The following is a 27,415-nucleotide window of genomic DNA, read 5'->3' on the forward strand; positions in this document are numbered from 1 at the left end:
TTCCTCATCCTTATGACATTAGGTGTGGCTATGTCCCTTGCTTTGATCAATGAAATATGAGAGAAAGTGATGTGTCAGTTCCAAGCTGAAACATCAAGAGCTGTCATGATTCACCATTTCCATACCCCTCTTGTGTCTAAGTCTGTAAAGGCTTCTTTAGCCTACCTCCCTCAGTGAGGACAATGGGGAACCGGGCCTTTGCCAATTCAAGATTGTCTTAAGCTACGGAGATTTGACAGTTGTTACTATGAAGGTGCTAATCTTCATTAAGTGCCTACTATAAACCAGGCTTTGAGCTAGGCCCTGGAAAGTATGTGGTCAAAGATACCATTTCCTGCTAATACATAGCTTACAATCCAAAGTGGAAAATACATGTATGAATAAATGCTATACAATGTGACGCACGCCTTAATAGGGGACTGACTGACAGGTTGGTAAAGAACTGATTGACAGATGGAGGGGGGCTAACCCAGTGAGAGGGGTAGTCTGGGTAAGTAACAGGAAGAAATGACGATGGAGTTAAGTCCCACTGAAATAAAGGGAATCTGATGGGTATTATCCAATGATAGCATAAAGTTACCTCCACACCTAAAATTTTGAGGTTTTAAAAATATAAACAAAATCTCAAGCCCATCTGAGGTCAGACTACTGGTACATCCAGCAAATATTCTGTCTCTGACAGAATTAATAACAAAAATTGTACAGGAAAAAAAGTGAGTTATTTTTAAACTATGTATTTCTCTCTCATAGTTACCTACATCTTTTCCCATCTACACCATCATGTAAGATACGTTCTGTGGGGTCCAAGTCAATGCCTATCTTAAGTGTGGTTTAAATCTGACAGCAATCCTCCAACCATTTAGCTCATTTTAGACAAGGATACAAAGGGAAATCCGTTAAGTCAGATGTTAGAATAACAAGAAAAGAACTAAAGCCAGTTAGTGGGCAAGGCTCTGGTTGTAAGGTAATGCATACAAAATAGGAAACAGAATTAACTGCAAGACAGGAATCCCGAAAGCAAACCAGAGCAGATGCTGTGCAATGGAAGTTAGAAACTAAGCCCTGAGCCCAGAACTCTGTATTTTCTATATTTACTCTAATGGTATGGAATTGAAGGTTTAACACCTCATGTCAAAATGGATACATAAAAGTTTAATTTTCGACTGAGCAGTATATGACATTAATGTCATCTTAGATGATAAAATGTGTTAATATATTTCAACCTCTTTGCAGTTGCAAATGCTGCTCAATCACCCAAATGAAATATTACCAAACTCTTGTTTCCTCTTCCTTTGAGCCAATAAAACTAGAGAGTATCAAACTACTATATGGTATTCTTACTACCCTATAGGGGTCCCCCCTCCTCCTCACATGTACTTTTTTTTAATCAAAAAATATGATTATTGGGAATTCCCTGGTTGTCCAGTGGCTAGGACTTCACGCTTCCACTGCAGGGGGCATGGATTTGATTCCTGGTCAGGGAACTAAGATCCTGCATGCTGCACAACACAGCCAATTCAGCCAAAAAGGAAAAAAAAAAGAAATGTAATATAATTATTGACGCAGTTTAGCTGGCCAAACAAAATATTCCACAGTAGTGCTGGCTGAAAGATTAGGTTTACAGTCTCTAGGGAAGAGACAAGCAGGCCATTTGCAAATAATAAGTCACATCCGAGAAACAGTCATGCAACATTTCTCCACCATACATATTGCAGAAGAAAGTCACAAATGATTTGGATGGAAGAGCATTCCAGAGGATATTTTAAAATATTCATGCTTGATACTCTAGTTTTTCATTTCAGCCTTATTGGGTTTGTTGAAGATGTGTAAGAAGTTGTGCATTTAAAGATTTGTCATCAAGTATAAACATGTAACGGAGAAGGCAATGGCACCCCACTCCAGTACTCTTGCCTGGAAAATCCCATAGACGGAGGAGCCTGGTAGGCTGCAGCCCATGGGGTCGCTAAGAGTCGGACACGACTGAGCGACTTCACTTTCATTTTTCCCTTTCATGCACTGGAGAAGGAAATGGCAACCCACTCCAGTATTCTTGCCTGGAGAATCCCAGGGACGGTGGAGGCTGGTGGGCTGCCGTCTGTGGGGTCGCACAGAGTTGGACACGACTGAAGCGACTTAGCAGCAGCAGTAGCAGCAGCATAAACATGCAATTCACTCAAGTTACTGAATCTGAGTATCCCAGCCATAGCTGAACACATATATATGGATCCTTGTATCAGTTTGAGATCTTCAAGACTTAATTCCACAAATCAATTCAATTCAAAAGGTGGAGAATCACACAGGTGGCTTTCTGATCCTAGGAGTGACAATAGTGGCTCATGATACCTCTCTCCTTCCCTACTTCCAGGGTATTCTTTTCATCGTGGGTGAGATCATAAGAGTGGAGGCCTAGAGATGGGAAGAGTATAGGGAAACATACAACAGGAAGTAGTAACATGTTTTCAATGAGATGAAGCAAAGGTAAAGAGAGCAGAGGCAGGAGAGCAGAGGATATACAATGGGAAGCACTGGGTTTAATTCCCCAGGAGAGAGGGAGATAGGGACGTGATGGACCCTGCAGACAACGCATCAGAGACTGCAGTTGAGGTTAGGGGAAAAAAGCAGAGGAAGAACTAGAACAGTGGGAGGTGAAAGGGGGTTATCAAAGTGACACACAAGTGGAAGCGCAGCAGGAAAGAAGTCTGTGTTAACACGTGTAAAAGAAGAGGTGAGGAAGATTCCAAGGTTTCCAGACTGGATTCTTGATCTCCACTGCTGTTTCTTTTTGGTTTCCTATACATTTTATGTTAACAAAAAATAAGTCTCAGGGAAATTATAAAATCACTGCATTATGTTAGTGTGGAAGCAAAACAGTCCCTGGGCACTAATGGCTCCATACACTTCATGCACATGAACAGAAAGAGAACTGGGCATGGAAAAGGGAAGAAGCCATCTGGTGCCCATCTGAGAGAAAAGACAACATGGGGACGTCTAAACAGGAAAGAAGTTAGTGTGTGTTGAAACATCTGAGCTTACTTTTCAATCCATAAATTTAATCCCTCCAGAGCTCTTGTTTTTTTATCACCTGAAATGTGTATCATCTTATTGTCAATTAGAGAATGCCAGGAGTCATTTAGAGATCTTTGGAAGGTAGCATAGCAACTCACAGTACATGTTTCCCTTGAGAAGTAAATTACTGGAAAAACTAATCTCAAGGATGATGTTTGCAAGTTTCTTGGTGGATTCTTTTTTCTTTGGCACAATGCTGGTGTGCGTTTCAAAATATAAATTTTCAGCTCTATTTGTACCAAATAACATCATAGTGAGGTTAATCCTAACCAAACTGTAAGTCACCAATGGTGAGCTTCAGAGCACTGTGATGGCCAGAGCTGTAGGGATCTGGGTTTCAAGATAATGAAAACACACCCAGGGAGCAAAGTTTTAAAAAACAAACAAATTAAAATGAAGCATCTGTTGTGTTGTGTGTACTTTTTTAGAGAACAGAGATTTAAAGTCTGGCCTATATATATAAATTCAGTTTTCCAGGTAATTTACACCAAGAGTTTGAAGAATCCTTAAAATATACAACATGTTCCTTGTCATTTTATATTGCCATGCACAAACACTTCTCAGGATCATCCAATAGAGCAGGAGTTAATCAAAAGGGGACTGCTAGAACAAGTCACAGAAAGGCGGAAACCTTTTCATATTGCTGGGGAAAGGATGTAGATTGGCGTGGCACGTTGGCATGCTCACTCAGTTGTGTCTGACTCTTTGCGACCCCATGGACTGGACCCCGCCAGGGTCCTCTGTTCATGGAATTCTCCAGGCCAGAATACTGGAGCGGGTTGCCATTCCCTTCTCCAGGGAATCTTCCTGACTCAGGGATAGAACATGCCTCTTCTGCATTGGCAGGTGGATTCTTTTTTTTTTTTCAGACGGATTCTTTATACTGAGCCACTGTGTACAGAGGCAAATTCAGAACAAAAATCTTAAAACTCAGGAGGGTTTAGGTTAAAATTTCCACTTTATGAAAAAGTTTGAGTTTCTATCATGTCCTATAGGGGCCTTAGAGCTGAGGAACTGGCTCTGGGAATGTATTTGTCACAGACAGTGGTTGATGCCTGGTGTTTAAGCTCTCCCAGTGCACTGGTGGTCCACAGGCCAGCCTCTTTCAGCACTGATGTTTACGGTATGGCAATATTTTAAAGCACACACTGATGACATGTAATTGAATTCAGACACCGGCTTAGAGCAGTCTGTCAGAAGCAGTGCCATTGTCTGTGTGTGTGTGTGTGGGGAGAATTGGGGGGGGAGATTCTGTGGTGACGATAAGGCCTGAGGGGGGAAGCTTTAGAGGACTGAATGGGAAAAACTAAGAAATCTATTTCAGCCCCAAACTCCAAGCTTAAGAATGGAGAACAATGGACACAAAACCTTCCTCTTTTTCCCACTAATCTCAACATGAAAACGTGATGGGGGGAGGGTAATTAGAAGCTTCGGGAACACACACTTCTTTGTCTAGCAATATTCTCATTTCAGAAACCCCAAAGCAGCCTGGTTTCCCCACCCTCTGTTATCCAAACATCATCCTCAGTTAAGCCCTCAGTTCTCTCAACTCTGCTTTTTCAAACATACCCTCCTTTTTCACAAGTAGTTCCTCTCATCACTAAATCCTCAACCTCCGGCATCTCTGCACACAAACCACACCTCTCCACACAACCCCACACCCATTGGCAAACACCTCCCCCTCCAGCATATATTCCCAGATGCTCTTTCCTTCAAAGAACCCCTCCCATCTAGCATCCCAAACCTTGAGCCTCCGCACTATCTTAACACCCACCTGCACAGAACTTCATCTCCCATTCATACAACCCAGCTTTCTAAACTCTGTTCCTTTAAACTCTCCCACCACACCCAAGATTTTACATCTCAGTGCAAGAAAGAAAAAAACAAACAAACAAAAAAACCAAACCAAAAGCCTGTGAGTAGACATAGTGCCCTTATTGGTTCTTGGCAAACAAACAGAGCAGCATATGGCCTGTCATTCCTTGTTCCTTACACCATGTTCTTTATCATTTAAAGATCTGCCTTTTTGAACAAATAATTATTATCTACTACATACATGTAGATAGGCTGATTATCTCCAAGAAGGGGATTTTTATCTCTCAAAAAATCCAGAAAAGCAGTATCACAGGAATAAATGGATTTTAATGGCAGCATAAAGAGGAAGTTTGGTTCCTGCAGGCTGAGCCTGTTACAACAGTAAATCTCATGTGTGCAGATGCATACACACTCCCAGACACACAGAGACAGACACGCATGGCCCACATGCCTAAAGGGAGGACCACAGGAATGCCAGTAGGATCTCAGGACACTGATCACAGTTTCTTTCTGGATTTCCCTGTTTTCCCTTTTGAATTTTTATTTTATTATGTTTTGAAAAACATCTAAAAGAAGAGGTAAGGGAGACCATTAAGGAAAGAACAAAAGTATCAGATGATGCCACAGGGAGGAAGGAAGCACAGAAGGGAGTGGAGAGTGATGAGGGGATAGGGGGAGGTAATGAGAGATGGAAGAAGTGATGACAAAAAGTAAAACAAACAAAAAAGTTTCAACTTCTTTCTATCACAATAAAGCAGTCTAACCCCATGATGGCTCAGTGGTAAAGAATCTGCCTGCCAATGCAGGAGACGAAAGAGAAATGAGTTTGATCCCTGAGTCGGGAAGATCCCCTGCAGTGTAAAATGGCAACCCACTCCAGTATTCTTGCCTGGGAAATCCCATGGACAGAGGAGCCTGGTGGGCTGCAGTCCATGGGGTTTCAAAGAGTCGGACACATCTGAGCAACTGAGCACAAGCTGCAGCATGAACCCCATGCTACCATTCCTTTCTATGATTTCTAGCCTACTGAAGTCTAAGCTCTGTCAAAAAAAGAACTCTAGATGGTATCCAATGCTTCCCAACAGTAACCACAATCAATAGCAGTAGCCATATTCAGATGAAGATCTGTATCCCCTGTGATCAGAAGCGACTTTTTCACAAAGTCTAGATTGTTTTATATTAGGAATTATCAAGAATCTTCGAGGACTCAGTAAAGAAAGTAAAACATTGATTATAAAGATTTTAAATAATTTTGTGCTAGTCCCTTGAATAAAACTTGTCTGTATGAACTTGAAAATATTCTTTAACTATCCAGGAAATTTGGCGCCATATTTCTTACAATAACTTTTCAGCCAGTAAGGCAGGCAGGGGAAGAAGGACAGAAAACAAGAACAACCTCAAAAATCAACTGGGTCATTCAAATTCCCTTCCCACCTGCAAAATTCCTGACTTTTACCTAAATATGCCAGATGTGACTTTTACCAGTTGGACTCACATTTGCGTTTATATCATTATTAAAGCAGTTTTGGGCTTCCCTGGTGGCGCAGATGGTAAAGAACCTGCCTGCAATGCAGGAGACCCAGGTTTGATTCCTGGGTTGGGAAGATCCCCTGGAGGAGGGCAAGGCAACCTATTTTACTATTCTTGCCTGGAGAAGCCCATGGACAGAGGAGCCTGGCAGGCTACAGTCCATGGATCACAGAGTCAGGCATGACTGAGAAACTAACACTTTCACTTTCAAAGCAGTTTTAGCAATGTCTGAAAAAGACACAATATTAATGTAATAAGTATATATATGAATGTATATATCTTAAAAATTAAGTTTAACACAGTGCTATGGTAGGAAAGTTCTCAAATTAAAAACATGCTGTCTCCAATTATAGAAAATAGAAAGAACAGAGGAATATGAAACACACCATAGACATGTTATCACTTTAATCTAAAACATGGGAAGTCTACAGAAAAATAACCAATGTCTTCAAGCAGCAAATGGCAAGAAAAGAAAAATGAGAGAGGGAATTGTTCTAGATTGAGAGACCCAGGAGACATGTTATTAAGTTGCTAAGTTGTATCCAATTCTTTTGTGACCCCATGGACTGTAGCCTGCCAGGCTCCTCTGTTCTGTGGGCTTTCCCAAGGAAGAATACTGGAGTGGGTTGCCATTTCCTTCTCCAAGGGACTCTTCCCAACCCAGGGATCAAACCTGCACCCCCTGAACTGCAGGTGGATTTTTTACTGCTGAGCCACCAAGGAAGCCCAGGAGACATACCAATCAACAATTAAATACAATGTGCAGGCCGAGTTTGGATCTTATTTTGAAAAATCCAACTATTAAACGAAAATTTTATGTGACAGTCAGACAATCTGAACACTGGAAAAAAGATATTTTACTTACCAGCTCTTTTTTTTTTTTAGGTGTAATAATGATGTTGTTGAATTTTTTTTAAAAATCCTAAGCTCTTAGATTTACATTTTTATGAATAAAATACTACAGTATTTTGAATTCGCTTGATAACAAACTATGTTTTGGGGAAGTAAGGTCTACAGATGAAACAAGATTATCGTATGTACATGACTGTTGAAACTGAATGATGGTCACTTGGGATTTCACTGTATTATTCCTCTAATTTTTATGTACACTTACAATTTTCCATAACAAAATATTTAAAAAGTGAAAGATGCATGCATTCTAAAAATCAAATATGAATAAATATATATGAATATATACTGACTTAAAAATTATAGTGGCTCACTTTACAAAGAGGCATGTGTCTATACCAGCGGCTCCTGGCTGATTTTTTTAAAAGCACGAAATACTAACCCTCTATCATGTTGAATTAAGCTCCTAAAAGCTGATTTTTTTTAAGTAGCTTGAAGAAATTTAAAAGGAAATGCATTGTCTAGATTACAAGTATTAGATCACTATATCTAGGATACTTGCAAGATAATGAATGGTAGGTAGTAGTGGTATCTAAATTTCATTACTATGGGTATTCAAATAAAATCCATCTCTTCAGAAAGTTAAAATATAAACACAAAAACTGTCATACCTGTGATATCTTGAAGACTTTTAGCCTCAAAACATTAAAACAAACACACACACACTTTATAAATTCTTAAATTAGGTGATGGCTTCTCTGAAAGTGGGAGAGTTCTTTGGGGCAGAAATTAAAAACCCGTATTTTTCAGGGTTCTTTATAGAATCCTAAGATAGCTTCAGTTGAAGAAAAAGGTTTCCAAAATTTTCCCAAATAAAGTAAATATTTCCAGATGTTTTTTACTCCTGATCATCATCATAATTCATCCCCGGGTTTAGGTGATTCTGATCGTAGCCTCTGAAGAATCCTCCCATATTATGTGACCACCACAGTGAAGACAAAGCCAAGAAGCAGAGTCACAGAATAACTAAGTTGGAGGTCTTGAATGTCGGGGCTTCCCAGGTGGCAAAGTGGTAAAGAATCCACCTGCAATGCAGGAGTTGCAGAAGATGGGGGTTTGATCCCTGGGTCGGGAAGATCCCCTGGAGGAGGGCATGGCAACCCACTCCAATATTCTTGCCTGGAGAACCCCACGGACAGAGGAATCTGGCGGGTAACTGTCCATGGGGCCACAGAGTCAGACACAACTGATCAAGTACTTCCTTGAATGTCAGTGTCCAGACATTCTGCATGTCTAACTTGCTGAGGCAAAGGGGCACTCGAGGAAAAAGCATTCTTTAAAGCCAATTCTATCCAAGAAAAATATTGACCCTGGGGTCACAAGGAGGTAAAGATGTTCTCTCTTAACCCTGAACCACCTGTCTGAGCTGGAATTGGAAGCTGAGAGTCTGTGGGACCAGACTCTGATCTCTACACCATCCTATCCCCAGTCCACACTACCAGTCAAAATAAATTCTTCTAAAAGTCAGCGTCTATTTTTCCAAAGTAACATTCACCAAACCCAAACGCCCTAGATTCCTCATTCCCTTACCCAATATTTATGACCTGGAAATAGTTAGGAAATCCTATGGACAAAGAAGCCTGGTGGACTACAGTCTATGGGGTCACAAGAGTCAGACACAACTTAGTGAGTAAACCATCACCAAGTAAGTAGGCTCAGGAAAGATGGAACAAACACAAGTTGACCACATCACCCATGGTTATAATGTTTTCCCCTTTAACTAAAAAAAAACTGAGTGGTTAGGTTTTAAAAATACTATAAAGTAAGCAAAACAATAATGAAATCATCTCTTCATTACTTAACTGTGGATTATGCAAAGTGGGTGGTACAGACACTTAATTTTTCCCTTTCCTATTACCTACTTTTTAACCATTTATTTCAATGGAAGGAAAAGGAAAAAAGGGCTTGAACTAGCAAAGGTCAGTGAACAACAGACTACACTAAATTTAATCAATGCTGTTTTTTACATCTGCCCAAAAGACCTAATTAAGGAAATCATTACATTAGGATGTCTTTTTATTGTAGTGGCCAATCTAGTGCAAAGAATACTGGATGGGCTGCCAGAAACACGAGTCAGGAGACTCATCCCTAGTCCTGGTTCTGCCAAAAAAACCAACAGAAGAAAGAGACAGAGCAGGTCACTTGGCTTGTCTTCACCTTGTTTTAGCAGAGGTTTCCCCATATTTAAAATGGTGAGGGTGAACTAGATGTTTTTCTGTTCCAACTTTCTAGGCTCCCAAAGGCACAGGTTAAATAACACAGGAGTGCCATTTATACAATGCAGGAAATGGAAATGACCACAGAACACAAACATGTTTCAGTGATAAGGTGGCAGCTACCTAATTGGGAAAAGACTGCACTGGCGCTGTTGCCCATGACCTTCCAAGGGCATGGTAAATTATTTCAGCATAACATAGTGAGAAAAAAAAAGCCTGGTCAAAGCTGTTGGTGTAATATGATATGGGTATTTGATTCAGCATGATGTATAAGAAATATTTTGTCTACATTTCCATGGTTTGCAATTTCCTTACTAAATCTTAAGCTGTTTTTTGAAAACCTACTTCTGCAGTGACGTAAGCAGTGTGGCAGCCAGACCTCACTTCCCAAGCCCCCTCTGAATATCGCTTGGCTACAAAGCACAACTCAGGCTACATCTGAGCTGGGCGAAAGAATGCAGAAGTTGGCTTTCCTTTGCTTTTACCTGTCTTTGTTTCACCAATTTAGTGATCAAGAAACAAATCTAGGAGAAATCTTTTAACTTTTAGCTTTTTTCCCATTCCATATGCTAATTCCACAAGCATATTGCCATCTGGATTGATCATATGCTGCTTGCAAACAAAATACTCTAAGATGATCAACACTGATTTCCACTAAACTCTAGATTTAGCAGCAAATCTTAGAAAAAGCTGACCCCACTTGAGGTAACAATATTAAATATTGGAATGAATTAACTTTTCCTTCCCCTTAATTTGCAAAGTAAGGAAAAACAGACATTCTAATAAATTAACCCACTCACACTAAGCAAAACAAATATCTTTTGTTAAAAAAAAAAACAACCTCTCAAGTCTCCCTATAACTTAGCCTGTTGCTCTGTGTCTTATTTATCTGTTTCTTTGTATGGAAAGCTTCTCTAGTCCCTAGCCTTTCCACTGAATCTCAACAAAATGATTTTTATACTTGGGCTTCTCTTGTGGACCATTAGCTGCTATAGATAACAACCTTGCCTTTAAAGCAGATACGGCACAAAGCTTCTCATCAACATCTAAGAAACATTCTTAAATATCATGAAAACAACTGTGCAAATTAACTTCCAGAAGAATTCGAATTACTGGGTGGCAGAGACAAGTTCTGCCTTACTAAATACTTATTTTGAAGGGATGTGAAAACCTGAGCTACCCTTTTTGGTTTTACTCACTTTCAAAAGACAAGAAATCATATTAATCAAATGCCAAAAAATATTTCCAGTCGAAATTAAAAACAAACAAACAAAAACACACACTCATCTTCTGTCCCATCACCTGAAAAATAAGTAACAAGAATGACTAGATGAAAAGTGATAATGAAAAGGGTGCTATGCCCCTTTACTGCAACACCTGCAGAGAGCAGACCTCTTAAAAAAGTCATCACTTCTGAATCATTTCTAAATATACTACTATGTACTTGGCCTTGAGGTACATCCATTGGCTACTTGTTGAAATGATAAGAACTTACCACAATGAGTTTCAGACCTCTTCCAGGAAAGGCACTCTAAAGAATTCTCCTATATTGCCAGAACCTCCCAGATTTGAGGAGTATAACTACCCTGGCAGGACCACTCAGCACACAGAACTAAAACCCTTAATTACAGGCCTAATGGGTAATCATAGCCATGTAACTGCGAGGGCTGCCATATGTGCACAGCTCTTCTGATCACCAAAAGCTCAGAGATAACTCCTGTCTGTAAGCAGAACCATTCACAAAGACCATGCTTTTGAAACTCTCCCAGGAAATGAACAAAAACTTGATGTTACTATCAATTTTTTCCCCATTAAGTAAACAGAAGGAATAGTAGAGACCAGGAGTGTAAGAGAAAGCAACAATGAAAGAGGAGGTCTGGTTTGTAGGTTCTAGCAAACCAAGTGAGTGAATTCAAATAAGAGGATTTCTGAGCTTCCTTTTACCCTCATTATTTTGCCCTATTCCCCCAGAGAAGTGCCCTGCTTGAACTATCTTCAGATTCCTAACCCAAGTTCTAAACAAACATCACATTTATCTTAGATATCCACTCATCAGCTTATGAGTTTCCCCCACCACTGCATGCTCATTTCCTAAAACGTCAGGTATCCTTTTTTAACACTGTATTCAGGAAGCCTCTCTCATTATCCCTTCTGTCCAAAACAACCCTATCCATTCAGGCCCTCTACTCTTAACCCAGAAGGCAGAGAGAGAGAGAAAAAAAATCTCAAATGTTCTGTTTTGTACCTGGATTCAAAAGCAACATCTGCTATGAGTTGTGGAACCATCTGTTGCCCACTTGGCCATGAGAAGGACGGTGCAGGCCACAGACATGGAGTGTCACAGGTTGCACAATAGAATTATGCCCATCTTGGGGCTGACACACCCAAGCATATGCTCCACAGTCACCATGGCTAACAGTACCCTTCCCCCATCAAACAGTGTATTTCCTCATAGAGAATGGTACTTCTAAATTCTCACAAAGGGTTGTCAGTTTTTTAAAAACTTTCATTTGCCTGAATATCAGTTTCTAAATTCTCTAATCCTGGGTTGCACCTAAAACTAACATCTGTCACTAATACATTTGAGACTTTATCAGTCACTATTTTGGGGCATCTCAGTTTTTGTGTCTATAAAACAAAAAGGTTGAGTCCAGTGACCTCTGAGTCTCCCTGACACTGTAACACTTCCAAATTCGGTAATTTTAAGCCAGCTCAAACTCAGTGAACACAAGTTCCTTCACATCTATGGTATATTAAGACTCCTAATGCCAAGGTCAAAAGAATCTACTGTAGTCAAAAAGGTCTCTCTGGGTTGAGCAAGAACACAGTTTCTTGAAGACCCAAATTAGATTAAGATCCCTAACCTTGTTAACATATGTCCTCAAGGTACTAGCCTAATGAAGAGTTTGGGGCTCAATAATTTATTGTTTGTGTGTCCTGGGCATTATAAGATATTACCCAGCATCTGAGGCCTCTACCCACTAGAGGCCAGTCAAAGTTGGCCATTGGGGTTGTCCTCTGCCCCTAGTTGAGACAACCAAAAATGTCTCCAGTCATTGGTCAATAACCCCTGGGGAGCAAACACCACTCCCACTCCACCGCCTCCATTTAGAACTGCTGCTGTTGTATATACCAGGGCTTTATAATAAAGCACATCATTTGAAAGTTGTTTTTGTTTCAAATAGATGACATTTACACAGTTAATACATGCATCAAGGCCTAACAGAAAGTCGTATTTATAAAGCACATACATTCCACTTGGAAGATGTACAAAACCACTGTCTTTCCAAGTTATTCATAGAACCAATCACCTTTCTGCTATGGGTTGAGAATTAGCATGCAAAGCCATAATCACAACTGCTCTTTAAAAGTGTTTAAAAGCATTCATGTTTTTCACAGTAACTCTTCTAGTGCACTCCAGAATCAACCCTTGCATACAGCACAGATCTCAAAATAGGGTTTAGAGGAAACAGCAAAATCGAGTGCGGGTTTAATCACTTCAGCTTTTTCTTCTCTTTCTTGTGCAAAAGCCAGTAAATAAAATATTTCTGAAAAGGTTGTTAAAGAGTTCCAGCTTTGGTACACAGTTCTTTAAGAAAGGAGGTAGGAGGTAGCCAGCTCTCAGACGCATTTCCCAAGTGTCTTTTCCTCCCTCACTTCAAATGGGGATCCAAGAGGCCACCCCTTAAACCCAGTCCTCAGCCCAAAAGGACAGCAGCTGGCAGCAGCACAAAACAGATTCAAGGCCGCAAACTGACTGAAATGATGACTACTAGCCAAACATAAGAGGCTGGGATTTGCAAACCTCTGGGTCTCAGGAGGTGAAGCCTACACTACTCAACTAAGCAAAACCTCTACTCCCCCTCACTTTTAAAGGAAATCCCAGTTATAAACTTTCAGGGACTTTACAGAGTTTCTCAAGGACATACGTTTAAATTTCCACAGTATATATGTAAGACAAAAACCATTTTTAAAAAATCTTTTAATAACCTAAGTCCAGGAAATGAAAAGGGAATCATGAATAGACACAACTGTTACTTTTCAGAGAACCTTAGTTCTTTATTCAAACAAATATTTACACAATTGAGGGCAATGGTACCAGGGATATAGCTATTCTGTTACAACAGTGGGCAACTCTAAAGATTTATTTATCCCAAATCAGACTACTCTGTTGCTATCCTACCAGGAACGAAGAATTCAAGTGCTCCCGGGGCAAAAGTTTAACTAACCCTCTGAAATTGTGAACTTCATTTAGACCTCTCCCAGCTGAATTCAGATGTTAGAATCTTGGAGACAAATCTCAAGGGCTTGTTAAGCCAAACTACGAAGCTTAAAGTTACAAGTCCAATACTTGAAAATTGATATCTGCAATTAATATACTCACATAAGGCAGGGAAATGTGACTGACATATATTCACCCTAAAGCCACATTTTTATGCCTCTTCTCTTACTTCCACTCCCAGCTGCGTCTGGCTGTGACTAGCCATGCATTCTAGAATTCTTGAGAGCAACTTGAGAGCAGCAGAAGGAAGACTTCTAGGGAAGACTGCAGGGCCAGGCGAGAGGACTTCCAGCCGCGGGCAAGCGGACCAACATAAAAGCCAGCGGGCGCAGTTCCTGCTTTTACATGAGAAAGGTAGATGGGTAGCAGGTTCGACTTCCGAAGCGCTTTCAAACAGGAAACCCCAACTTTGGAAAGGACAGCCTGTCAGCCTTTTAATTTCCTGGCGGTGGCGGGAGTTAGCCAGGTCCTCGGCGCTTTAGTTAAGAGATGACTGTTGAAGGTAAGTTATTCAGTACACCAGCAAACATTTCAGCTGCGCCTCGGCAGTGCCGGGCGCGGGTGAAACAGGGGTTCAAAGCATTCCCCACTTCCAGGCGCTATCTCTAGGGGTGCGGAGGCCGCCATACCATACTTTGGGGGAAAACCACGGCCAAACATGCATTAAGAGCCTCTGGACGGTTTAAACTCTCGAGCCCCACTTTGGAAACAAAGTGAACCAGAAGGACAGCTAGCTAGATATTTGGGGGGAGGGGGTCTTTTCTGAATTGCTCGACCACACCATCCAGCAGTGGACCTTCTCTTTCCTCCGCCCACGGCGACAAAGCAACTCTATCGCGATCCCTCTCTCCCGGAGTATCCAGACGTCTCTACCAAAGTTGCCTCGGGTCCCCCCAAATCCCGCCCGTTCCCTACGATCGGTCTGTGAGCCGCTCTTCCACCTCGCCACTCCCTCCCGAGGATCCTCTCTACCGAAGTCCACCCATTCTTGGGGTTCAAAGCTGCGCAGCCCAGCCTGGGCTTTTGTCCCTGCAGCTTGCAAGAGAAGCAAGAAACTCTGCGTCTCCAGCACCCACTCACCGTCTCATCTTCCCTCCGAGCCGCCGCTCTCCACCGGCTCCGCCGCCTGCGCTGGCCCCCGCCTCCCACCCACCCTCTCTCCGGCCCCGACCCCCGGGCCCAGCCGCCGCCGCCGCCCCAGCCGCAGCGGTCCGGCCACTCTGGACTCGCCGTGCGCAGTCAGCGCGCCCCTCCTGGCCCGGGCGGCCGCTGCCTCCTCTCCGCCCCCAAACCTCGGCCGCGCAAATGGGCGGCGACCAACTCGGCGGCGGGGGAGGCAGCACCCCCGGGGACCCGCCGGGAGGCAAGAAGCCGGCGAGGCCCCCTCCAGCCCGCCGGCCGCCGCCCCATCCTCACCTGGCGGGTCGGCGCGGCCGGGTGTCCGCGGCGAGAGAGAGGAAGCGCGCTGGGGGCACCCAGCCGCTGGGTGCGGTCCCCCTCGGGCCGCGGTGGTGGGCTCCGCGCCGCTCGGTCCCGCGCCCCGGACCCCTTCAGAGCGCAGCGGCGGGCACCTAGGGCCTCGGAGCAGTGAAGTGGACGAAGGTGCCGGGCAATTGGCAGTCGGGGCTTTTACTGCTGCGGGAGGGGTCTGGCTGGTCGCCCCATCGGAGGGCGCCAGCTTCGAGGAGCCGCGTTTACAGCCGCGGTAGAAACTGTGTGGCAGGTTTTCCTAAGGAGGTGGAAGAAGGGCGGGAGGGTGCACGTCCTCCAGCTAAGATCTCCTCACCCAGCGGGGAGGTTTCTACTGGGAAACTCCAGGTGACCGCGCCTCCTCCCGACAGTTCGCCCGCGGGCAGGTACCTGATGCGTCAGAAAAGCAGTTCTGAAAAGCTGTTGGGGCACCGTCTCAGCTGAGGATTTTAAACTAACTTGTGCTGATTTTCTTTTAGTTATTTCTCTCCAAAGTTTCTACATTTTCCAGCGTGTTTTCCTCAATTGCTGCAACCAATGAAAACAATGCTGATATGACTGGAGGGTGCGTTCGTGGAAGGTGACCAATTGGACTTTGGGCGTCCTTAGTCCATCTCCCCAAGGGGGGACTGTGAACCTCTGACAAGTTCTGGGTGATTCTCTGGCTTACAAGGAGAAAGGTCATCAGTCCTGGAGAAACTCACAATAGCAAGAAAGAGCACAATAAAGTACAAACTCATTTCTGGTCAGTATTGCTTTGTTTGGGCAGGTTGTTTCAACTCCTAGCAACAATGTCATCTACACCAGGGGTCCCCTAACACCCAGGATATAATGCCTGATGATCTGAGGTGGAGTTGATGTAATAATAATAGAAATATGAAGTGCACAATAAATGTAATGCTCTTGAATCATCCGGAAACCATCCTCTCCCCTCCCCATCCGTGGAAAAATTGTCTTCCATGAAACTGGTCCCTGGTGCCAAAAAGGTTGGGGACCACTGATATACAATATAGTAACAATGATAACTGACATTGTAGGATGGTTAAGAAGCTTCTGGATAATGTATACAAAGTTCCTGACTCCATGAGTGGCACTCAGGCACTCAATAAATAGCTTATTTATAATGCACTTTTCATTTTTGCAAGTAAAATCTGACTTCTAATTTACAGGAGAGGCTCACTTCTGAGCTGCTTGGTGTTCTATAGGAATTATTTTTCCCTGCCCTGGCTCTTACCCCCACAGAAACATACAGACATCAATAGGACACTTAAATGGCCCAGCAGTTAGTTTCCCCCTGTTGGATCATCCCATCCCTGTAAAAGCATGTTCTTGCTCTCATCTTAAAAACAAAAAACTCTTGAATCCACTTCCTCCTCCAGCCACTTACCCTCCTTTTTTCCCCCTTCTCAACCACACCTAAAGAAAAGCCACCTCCAAGTTTTTTCTTCCCATTTATTCCAATCAGGTTTTTGCTTCTACTATGTCTGGTAGAACTCTTCCTATCAAGATTAGACTCCTAAATTGGATTCTTTCTCAGGTCTCATCTCATTTGAACTATCAGCAGAAATTAACAGTTGCACACTTTTTTCCCCTGTAAACAATTTTATTTGAACTTCCATAACTTCTTCATTTTTTTTATCCTCCTAACTCCACTGCTGGTTCTTTCTCAGTCTCCCTTGCTGGTCCCCTCTCTTGCCCCAGTGTCCAGAGTCCCCAGAATTCAGACTTTGGACCTCTTGTCTATTTACACTCACTCCCTGGGTTATCTCATCTTGTCTCCTGGCACTATAGATCACCTATAGTGATGATGACTCCCAAATTTTACCTCCAACCTGAACATTCCCCCTGAACTCCAGGCTACTGCCCACTTAGATGTCTACTAGGCTTCTTCCACCTAACATTCTTGACTCCGAAATTCTGAAATTCCTCCCTCTGTCCCTCAGCCACTCTGTCTCAGCTGAAGTCTTCCTCACATCAGGCCCAAAACCTTGGTATCATCCTTGACTTTTCTATTTCTATCACATTTCAAATCCAATCCATCAGGGGAAAAAAAATCATCTCTCCTTTCAAAGTAAATCCAAAATTCAATTACTTACCACCTCCATGACTGAGCAACTAACACACATACACACACACACACACACACACACCACTGTTATTAGCACTCTAATCTACCATCACATCTTGATTTTATCCTTGACCTCTTTCTACTTTTGCCCTCATGCAGACAGCTCTCAATAGAGCCAGAAGATATCAGCAAGGTACAAGAGTTAATTAAATATGAAATGCAAACTCCAACATCTTAAAATGTATAGGAGGCACTCAAAATTTAACATATTATTATTGTAATAATTGTTCTTATCAGAATTTTTTAGTTATGATGATATATTTAAAAATAGAAAAAAAAAGATATGAGCTCTTTCCTTCTACTTTTTCCATTTCCTGGATTCTTTAAAACAAAGTCCCCTATTTAATCACAGACCCAGACACACCTCCCCTTGTCTGCCATTCCCTATTGTCCACCAGGGATATTGTGTTATAAACAGGAGCACTTCCTTCCCTTTCCCTTCTCTAGGATCTGTAGTGGTTACGGTATCTGATGGTACTTTTCAAAGGTGAAGTGTGGCACACAGAGATATAATTAATTGTTTATGGATTATTTCATTTGCAGTTAGTTTTCATTAGCATAGACTGGCTGGTTGGACTTCATTAGCTCATGTCCTGAATCTGTACTTCTTTTCCTTTTTCTGCAGTAATAACCCAACAAATCTTTGAAGCTACCAACTTGGCCATGATTTGGCCAGTGGAGCAACTGTTTGAAGTGAAATTATCTTTAATATTATGCCTATGTGAAGAATCAAGGTTTTATTTGCGGAGTGCAGTGGAATGATCATTGATTTTGGAATCACGAAGATCTGGGTTTAATCCCTGACTCAGCCCCTTTACCAATAAGATAATTTGAGTGTGTTATTTACCTTCATTGAGAAACAAGTTTCTTTTCTGAAAAAATGGAATGGATAACACCCAACTCATATGTTTATGAATTAATGTGATAATGTAGCTATCATTCCTTGTACAGGAGAAAGATAGCACACAGATATTACTCAAAAGTGGTTTCTTTTTATTATTATTATTCTTTTTAAATGAAAATAGTATATATTTAAGGTGGACAACAGGCATATTTTATAGACATACATGTAGTGAAATGATTGCTATAGTCAAGCTAATTAACACATCTTCTCACATAGTTAATTTAACTTTTGTGTGTAAATGAAGGGAAGTCGCTCAGTCGTGTCCGACTCTTTGCGACCCCGTGGACTGTAGCCTACCAGGCTCCTCCGTCCATGGGATTCTCCAGGCAAGAATACTGGAGTGGTTTGCCATTTCCTTCTCCAGGGGATCTTCCCGACCCAGGGATCGAACCCAGGTCTCCCACATTGGAGGCAGACGCTTTAACCTCTGAGCCACCAGGGAAGTCTGTGTGTAAATGAGAACAGTGTAAATCTGCTCTCACCAAATGCCCTATATTTAACAAGGTATCATCATGCTGTCACATTAGATCTTTATACTTATTTATCATTTAACAACTTTGTATCTTTTGATGAATATCACCCTATTTCCCTCACCCCTTTTCCGCTGGTAACCACCTTTCCACACTCAGCTTCTGTGTAATCCACATTTTTAGGTTCCACATTAAATGAGGTCATGAAGATTTTTTTCTTTCTGTGCCTGGTTTATTTCACTTAGCAGAATGTCCTCATCAAAAGAGTAGTTTCCAACCACACTTGTCCTTCTCCATTGTCAGTGACATCAACCATCATTCTGTACTGTCTTATTGAAGTTGAGTTCATAAATTCCTTTTAGAATTTAGTACTAGGATAAATTTTCTCTCAAATAAGCTATGTACTTTCATTTCTTAGAAAAGTTATCTTCATCTATTTTCGCATTAGATTTGCAATCATTGTTAAGGAAAACTGTACAAACCAGTGTTTTGCTTTGTATCCCAGTTATAAGAAGCACAGTGTCACCTTTACTATCAAATTATTGTACTATTATAAGTTACAATTTTTAATATTTAGTAGTACAGTTTGGTGTATTATGTTATAATGAATGGACTTTCCAGGTGGCTCAGTGGTAAAGAATCCACCTGCCAATGCAGGAGACCCAAGAGAGAAGGGTTCAATCCCTAGGTTGGGAAGATCCTCTGGAGTAGGAAATGGCAACCTGCTCCAGTATTCTTGCCTGGAAAATCCCATGGGCAGAAGAGCCTGGTGGGCTACAATCCATGGGGTTGCAAAGAGTCAGACATGACTTAACGACTAAGCACACACACATACCATAATGCATAATGTAATATAGTTATACTACTATAAATTAAGTTGTTAAGTTATTGTATCAAAGATTTTTGCCTCCTACTCTTTTTCATGTATTCGTATTCCAATGACCTTATTGGACACTTGGATTTTACTCTACATTATAATATATATAGATATTCAAATATATTAAGTATAAATAATATGTCAACTCTTCACATTAACAGCAGAAAATTAACCAAAGTTAAAGTGGAAATGTACCCCTATGTGCTGCTTTATGTTCAAACAATTATAAGACTGACTCTCATGATAATTATTTAAATACATTTGAAGCATCTGATTAATTTCTGCATAAAAATGTTTCTTTATGTCCTGCCCCCAATTTTTTTCTGCCAGTTTGTATTGGAATCAGACAGGAAAAGTATACTGGGACTGTGTGGGTCTGTGTCCCCTTTAGATTACTCTATCCTAGCTGTATTTATCTGGTTTACTTTTCTAATCATTTGAGGAACTTGAATTGGTCTACTTTTCCTGCATGGCAGACTTAAAACAAAGAGTTTTCTTTGTAGGTTATCCGCTCATCACAGAAAAAAAAACAGTGCTGGATCAGTGGTAATCCTTGATATTGCTGGGATGCTGGGAAGTCATTTTCTTTTCTCTGTTTCTCTTTAATTTTTCTTTCATCTGACCTTTATCAACCCTCCAACTATCTCATACTTTGAATTCAAATTCCCCCATAATATAATATAATGTAATATAATACATTTAATATTGTTGCTGTTGTTCAGTCGCCCAGTTGTGTCCAACTCTTTGTGATCCCATGGACTGCAGCATGCCAGGCCACCCTGTCCCTCACCATCTCCTATATTTATTTATTTTGGAGTCATATTTCTCAGGGATAAGTGTTTGATGTGCCAGATATATAAAGACTTCATTGCACTAGAGACTTCTGATAGCTCAGAGAAGAACCAAGATTCAGAACCTGAGGTTTGTTAAACACAAGGGAAAATTTACTAAGTGTCTACTCTGTTCCGGACTTCCCAGGTGGCGATAGTAGCAAAGAACCCGCCTGCAGATGTAAGAGACAAGGGACACAGGCTCAATCCCTTGGTCAGGAAGATTCCCAAGAGAAGGGCATGTCAACCCACTCCAGTATTCTTGTCTGGAGAATCCCGTAGACGGAGGAGCTTGGCGGTCTACAATCCATAGGGTCGCAAAAAGTCAAAGATGACTGAAGAGACAGCATACACACTACTCTGTTCCACACAATATGCCTAGATGGGTGGGAAATGGAGATAAGACATTTGGTGTGTGTCTATGCGTAAGGAATTTACTGCCTGGCATATAACTGTAATGTGATCATGAAATACAAAAATCTAAAGAAAATGATACAAATGAGTTTAGAGAAGGAGTCTATCAGGGAAGACAACGTGTGCGGCCTTCATATTGAAAGAACAGCCTTCCAGCAGAGGAGACAGCAGGCACACAGCTGCTGGGCAGTAAAGCCAAGGCAGGTTAGGGAAGCAGTGAGTAATGCAGCTTGCCTGAACCCACAGTACATGGCAGCAGGCTTGGGAGATAAGATCTGGGGATCTGGGGGGAGGTTTGAGGAGAGGGAAGAGATAGGACCTTGAATTTTAGATTTTATGTCTAATACCATTTTAATTATGTCATTTCCCTTCTCCTACGCTTATACTGGCTCCTCCTTGCTTGATAAATACAGGAAGAGCCAGCAGCTCTGTAGTAAGTGATTATATAGCAGTAGGGTGAAAGAGAAAGACGAGCTCCAGCCACAGAATTTACAGACCAAGAAAGTGGTCCAGGTTCTGTGTCCTAACATGCCAAACAAGGTTATCAATCCAAGAAAAGGTTGCTCAATTGAATATTTACTAAGGGCCCAGTTAAGATCCTGAATCTCCCTGCCCTCTCCTGACTGCCATCCATTTTTTAAATCTTAGGATGACTCCATAGTTACAGATCCTGAGTTCTCACAGAAGTAAATGTGAGATAGGTAACTTCTGGCTGTTGTGGTCAAGGATTGAACTGGAAATTCAGTGGCTTAATATTCCAATGAACCAGTTGTGTCACCAGGAGCTTAGGACCACTTGCTTGACCTTTTAAGATGTTTCACATTATGGGGGTAATTCCTCCTAGGGGAGTTGTTAAGAGAGCTCGTAAAACATTATTATATACCACTCATCTCTGACTAGAGATTTAGAATGAGTACTCAAAAAATTCTAAATGGTTGTTTGAAGCATTTATCTCTGAGATATAGATAGTGATGCATATGACTGGTACAGTTCTTTTAGATTCATATGAATTTCTTGCTCTTCACAAGAGCTAGGCACTTCTCTGAGTTACAAATATGCCTAGACAAGATGATCAAAATGCATTTACAGATTCCTCAAGATGGGAACCAAATGAAATTCTATTCAGAACGTCCTTCTCTTATCATTCATCTCAAGGGGTGGATCTCCATGGTGTAAGTATTGTATTTATAAGATTGACATAAGAATCTCCAGAACTTTAACATAGGGAGATAGAGACACCACACCTTCAATGTTAATATTAAAAAAGTTAGAGTTATAAAAGGTTTATCAACCCCAGAACTCACAAGAGAAAAGTTACAGGTACTGAAATGGATTGGCTAGTCAAGGAGGCAAATATGGTTATGACTAAGGAGTGCATTTCCTTCCCTTTCTCCCACACTTGCTTCCAGAACTTTCTGTGGCTCTCACTCTGCTTCCTCTCCAAGAAGCCCTGGTAAGGTCTGAGGAACCCAACAACTGAGTGCTAGTGGAGGGCAATCACCTACATGATCTTCATTCTTCTTGTCTGTTGAGTATTGATAGACATTGTTGTCAAGACAAACCCTGATGTGGTTTAATGGTTTCCTGTCTCACAAACTAGTTTTGGCCCTCATCCTGTCTGGCTCCTGAGTTAATCGAAGTGACAATCCAGGTGGGAAATTCTTTTCAAATTTTGAAGGTTCTGTGTGGGTGGAGGGCAACATTACTTCTTCTAATGAATAATTTACTGGTAATTAGTCTCCACTGTATCATCGAAAAAGCAAGAGAGTTCCAGAAAAACATCTATTTCTGCTTTATTGACTATGCCAAAGCCTTTGACTGTGTGGATCACAATAAACTGTGGAAAATTCTGAAAGAGATGGGAATACCAGACCATCTGACCTGTCTCTTGAGAAACCTGTATGCAGGTCAGGAAGCAACAGTTAGAACTGGACATGGAACAACAGACTGGTTCCAAATAGGGAAAGGAGTACGTCAAGGCTGTATATTGTCAGCCTGCTTATTTAACTTATATGCAGAGTACATCATGAGAAATGCTGGGCTGGAAGAAACACAAGCTGGAATCAAGATTGCCAGGAGAAATATCAATAACCTCAGATATGCGGATGACACCACCCTTATGGCAGAAAGTGAAGAAGAACTAAAGAGCCTCTTGATGAAAGTGAAAGAGGAGAGTGAAAAAGTTGGCTTAAAGCTCAACGTTCAGAAAACTAAGATCATGGCATCTGGTCCCATCACTTCATGGGAAATAGATGGGGAAACAGTGGAAACAGTGTCAGACTTTATTTTTTTGGGCTCCAAAATCACTGCTGATGGTGATTGCAGCCATGAAATTAAAAGATGCTTACTCCTTGGAAGGAAGGTTATGGCCAACCTAGATAGCATATTTAAAAGCAGAGACATTACTTTGCCAACAAAAGTCCGTCTAGTCAAGGCTATGGTTTTTCCAGTGGTCATGTATGAATGTGAGAGTTGGACAGTGAAGAAAGCTGAGCACTGAAGAATTGATGCTTTTGAACTGTGGTGTTGGAGAAGACTCTTGAGAATCCCTTAGACTGCAAGGAGATCCAATCAGTCCATCCTAGGAGAGATCAATCCTGGGTGTTCTTTGGAAGGTCTGATGTTGAAGCTGAAACTCCAATACTTTGGCCACCTCATGTGAAGGGTTGACTCATTGGAAAAGACCCTAATGCTGGGTAGGATTGGGGGCGGAAGGAGAAGGGGACCACAGAGGATGAGATGGTTGGATGGCATAACCGACTCGATGGACATGGGTTTGGGTAGACTCCGGGAGTTGGTGATGGACAGAGAGGCCTGGCGTGCTGCAATTCATGGGGTCGCAAAGAGTCGGACACGACTGAGTGACTGAACTGAACTGAGTCTCCAAGAGAAAGTTTTCTCTCTTTTTGGTTATTAGCATCCATTTTAAATTCCCTGTGACTTGTTGAATGCTTTGATCCTACTGGAGATATTGGTCCCTTATTTTCCATTTGAACTGTCCCCACCTTCAGTACAAGGAAGGCGGGGATGATGTATAGGGCAGCTGCTGAGGGATTGCTCATTATCTGAAGCTTGCCCTTATGATAGGGATGTGATGGCGAGGATGACAGGAGTAGGCAGACATTGGAATGATAAGCTTCTACATCAAGCCTCTGCTCTCAATAGCACTAATCAGAATTTGTACTTATTTTATGTGTCTTTTTCCCTCCATTCCCTCACCTCCCCCACCCCTATAATTCTAAGCTTTGTGAAGTCAGGGACCTTCTACATTGTTCATTATTATACACTCAATGCCTCCCCCATACACCATAAATTATCTGTTGAATAATTACATAAATTAGTCTTGAATACTGAAAATCTAATTTCATCACTTCAATGCTTAAGAATTCTTCACGGACTCCTCCAAGATGTGCAGATAAAATAAATCCAGAATCGCTGCTTTTGTGTTTAAAAAAAGTAAGTCACCTGGTTACTTCAAGTTATTTTCCTACATAGTATCTCACTGTTTCCTCTGCCCTCTCTCTGCAAGGAGGGGATGTTTTAATCATAATAAATGACTTTCAGTTAATCACGTGTCATATTTGTTCACCTCTTTCCTCATAACCAGCAAAAATTAGTGCAGGAATCATGAGTTCCAGAAAGCTTTTCCCAACTCCATTCCTGGTCTTGGCCGGGGGCTAAGGTACTTCATGTTATTGGATTACAGGTTTTCTGTTTCAATGTCTAACTTCCTCAAGTAAGAGGACTGTGATGGATAATTTTATATTGCCAGGCTATGGTGCCCAGTGTTTGGTCAAACATCAGATTAGATGTCACTGTGAAGGTGTTTTTAGGTATGATTGGCATTTAAATCAGCAGACTTAGAGTAAAGCAAATTACCCTTCACAATGGGACTGGGCATCATCCAATAGTTGAGACCTTCAGTTCAGTTCAGTCACTCAGTCGTGTCCGACTCTTCGCGACCCCATGGACTTCAGTACGCCAGGCTTCCCTGTCCATCACCAACTCCCGGAGCCTACTCAAATTCATGTCCGTAATGTCAGTGATGCCTTGAGACCTTAAGAGCATCTAGACAGAGGGTTCCCAAAGAGAATTCTCAAGAAGGAGGAATTCTCAAGACCGTAACATAGAAACTCTATGTCAGTTTCCAGCCTGTTCACCAGAACCCGGACTCAAGACTACAACATCAACTCTTGTCTGAATTTCCAGCCTTCAGGCCTACCCTGAGGATTTCATCCCTGCCAGCCCCCGTTGTGTGATACAAGTCTTAAAAATCTCCCTCATTTTCTCTCCCCCCTCTCTATCTCTGTTTTTCTATACACATACACATCTCCTGTTGGTTCTGTTTCTCTGGAGAACCTTCACTATCCCGGAAGCTTTCTAATTTTAACTCCTGTTTTTAGAGCACAGCACAATAAGTAAATGAAAACTTAAATCTAGCTTGAAATCCCCCTCCCTTGACAGAGGAGAACTTTGCAGTGCAGAGATGGTCATCTAGTCCTGTTGAGTCAACTAAACAGGTCCCTAGCATATCCCTGAGCAACCCCCCCGTCCCCTGGTAACTTGGTCATCTGACATATAATAAAAAAATAATGAGGAAAATACACATTTTATGAACCTACTTATTTTGTTGAATGCCAGGAAATGCATTACAGAGATTCCAACCAGCACTACGTGCCCTGTGAGTCAGAGTAGCTGAGTTGGAGCCTCATTACCCCTCAGAAGGGGACAGCAGGATCAGCCTCTCTTCTGGAATACTTAAGACTTCATGCCTTTCTCTCTGCAGCCCATTCCACCCCTTTTTGTTTGTGTTTTAATTTTTGAATTACTGATGAGTCACTGGAAATGACCTCTCTACACCAGCTGCTTTGGCCTGCCTATCACTCAGCATCTGTTCCAAACAAAATCTCAGCATATCTTCAGTGGAGCAAGTAAGCACATGATCAAAGTTCCAGGGTAGGGTTTATAGCCTCAGGCTACCTTCCTGGTATTTGCTGGACTTCTGGGTTTATGCTGGGAAAAGCCAGGTCGTTCCCAGTATGCATGACAGAGAGTAGGTACCCATAAATATTTACTGAAAACCTCTGAGGATGAAATGCACACCAAAAGAGTTCTCACCTACAGGCTGTCTGTCACCAACTCCCTCTTCCTTGGGGTCCTCTCTCTGGGTATGATCCTCCTCCATCAGGATCTTCTGCTGAGTCTCCAAGGATAAACTAGGATCAATGCCAACCTGTGCACATCAAGAAAAGAAAGGTACCATGAGCAGGAAGCTGGAAGCTGAGACGACCTCTGAAAACTGAAGGTCAGCAGAGCTAACATCTGGGGAACACTAAGAGCTGTTGAAATTGAAAGGCAGATATCTTGGATCATCCTGTATTCGCTCTGCTGACTATCCTTCCAAATGACATAAACCTAAACACCATCACCACTAAACAACACCAACAGGAGCATAGGTATGGCTAGAATAATGACAGATTAAAAAAAAAAAAAAAAGGATGATGGCGAGCAAGCGATGTGCAATATTTAGACCAAGAGACATCAGTTTTTCAGTATAGTTTCTACTTGCCATTTACTATTGCTTATTTTCTATTTTTCATCCCATGCTTATTATTTACCAACCATCATCCTGTTAGTTACTTTGTCTTTATTGTATCTTTTAATTTCCACAAAATCTCATATTATAGAAAAGGAAACCAATGCCCTTGTTCTTAAGAGCTCCCCACAGAGCCCCTGAGTTTACGACAGGGTTCCCACAGCTCTCATTATGCCCAGTTTTCTCTGCAGAACTCAGGGCTGCCTCAGGAGATGGTGTGGTCCCCCCATCATGTTAGAGCTCCCATTTGTTTTGTACCTAAGGTGCCAAATATTTCTTGCTTGATTTTCACAATAACTTTAAGGTATGGAGTGAGAAGGGAAATTCAATTTTGGACATGTTGAACTGGGGTATATCTGTAGATCATTCAAGTGAAGTGTAGGGTAGAGATAATGGCCATGGCTGGAGATGTATATTTAGAGGATGCAGATCTTAAGAAGTTTTGCTTTTCCTTAAAATGAGAGAAAGAAAGCTAAGTTGATTCATAGGCTGAGGAAAAATAGACAGGGAAATGGTAAAGATCTAGGAGGCAGGAGATTAAATGATGCAGCAAGTTCCTGGGAGAAGAGAAGTGGGATGAGGTCATCTTACAGTTGGAGGGTTGGCCTTGACAAGGAGATATATTCTTCATTTCAAGAGAATGGATAAAGGAAAGGTGAAGAGGATAGATACCCATGTAGTTCAAAAGCAGTGTGGCAGAAAGAGTTAAGAGGACAGGATTTTTAGATACCGAGGGCCTCACTCTTGTCAATGAAGTACTATGCAAAGTCTTCCACTGAAAGTCTACCAACAGGAATATTTTTGTAGGTGTTAAATGCTGAAATACAGACTTCCATAAGTTACATTAAAAAGATGCTTGAAAAACTTTTGGGCTGCAAATAATACCAAGAAAGAAGACAACCCACAGA

General features: G+C 41.8%; 1 protein-coding gene across 9 annotated transcripts in view; it reads right to left on the reverse strand.

Moving 5' to 3' along the window:
* The window catches only part of PHLDB2 (pleckstrin homology like domain family B member 2), a 162,098-nt gene that overhangs the window by 100,102 nt on the left and 34,581 nt on the right, over window positions 1–27,415 (reverse strand). For 4 of the 9 annotated variants that reach the window (XM_081542567.1, XM_081542555.1, XM_081542578.1 and 1 more), the window contains exon 1: window positions 14,899–15,082. Coding sequence is in view for 3 of the 9 variants with exons in the window: in XM_081542523.1 (XP_081398649.1) it covers window positions 26,030–26,096 (67 nt within the window). In the remaining 6 variants the exon portion in view is untranslated. Of the gene's footprint in view, window positions 1–14,898; window positions 15,083–15,234; window positions 15,810–26,029; window positions 26,145–27,415 lie in introns of those variants that run through there. The other 5 variants (XM_081542523.1, XM_081542512.1, XM_081542532.1 and 2 more) reach the window with 3 other exon arrangements.

Source organism: Giraffa tippelskirchi, chromosome 2 (genome assembly GCF_054371585.1).
Source record: "Giraffa tippelskirchi isolate mGirTip1 chromosome 2, T2T-mGirTip1v1.2.pri, whole genome shotgun sequence".
Taxonomy (NCBI): Eukaryota; Metazoa; Chordata; class Mammalia; order Artiodactyla; family Giraffidae; genus Giraffa; species Giraffa tippelskirchi.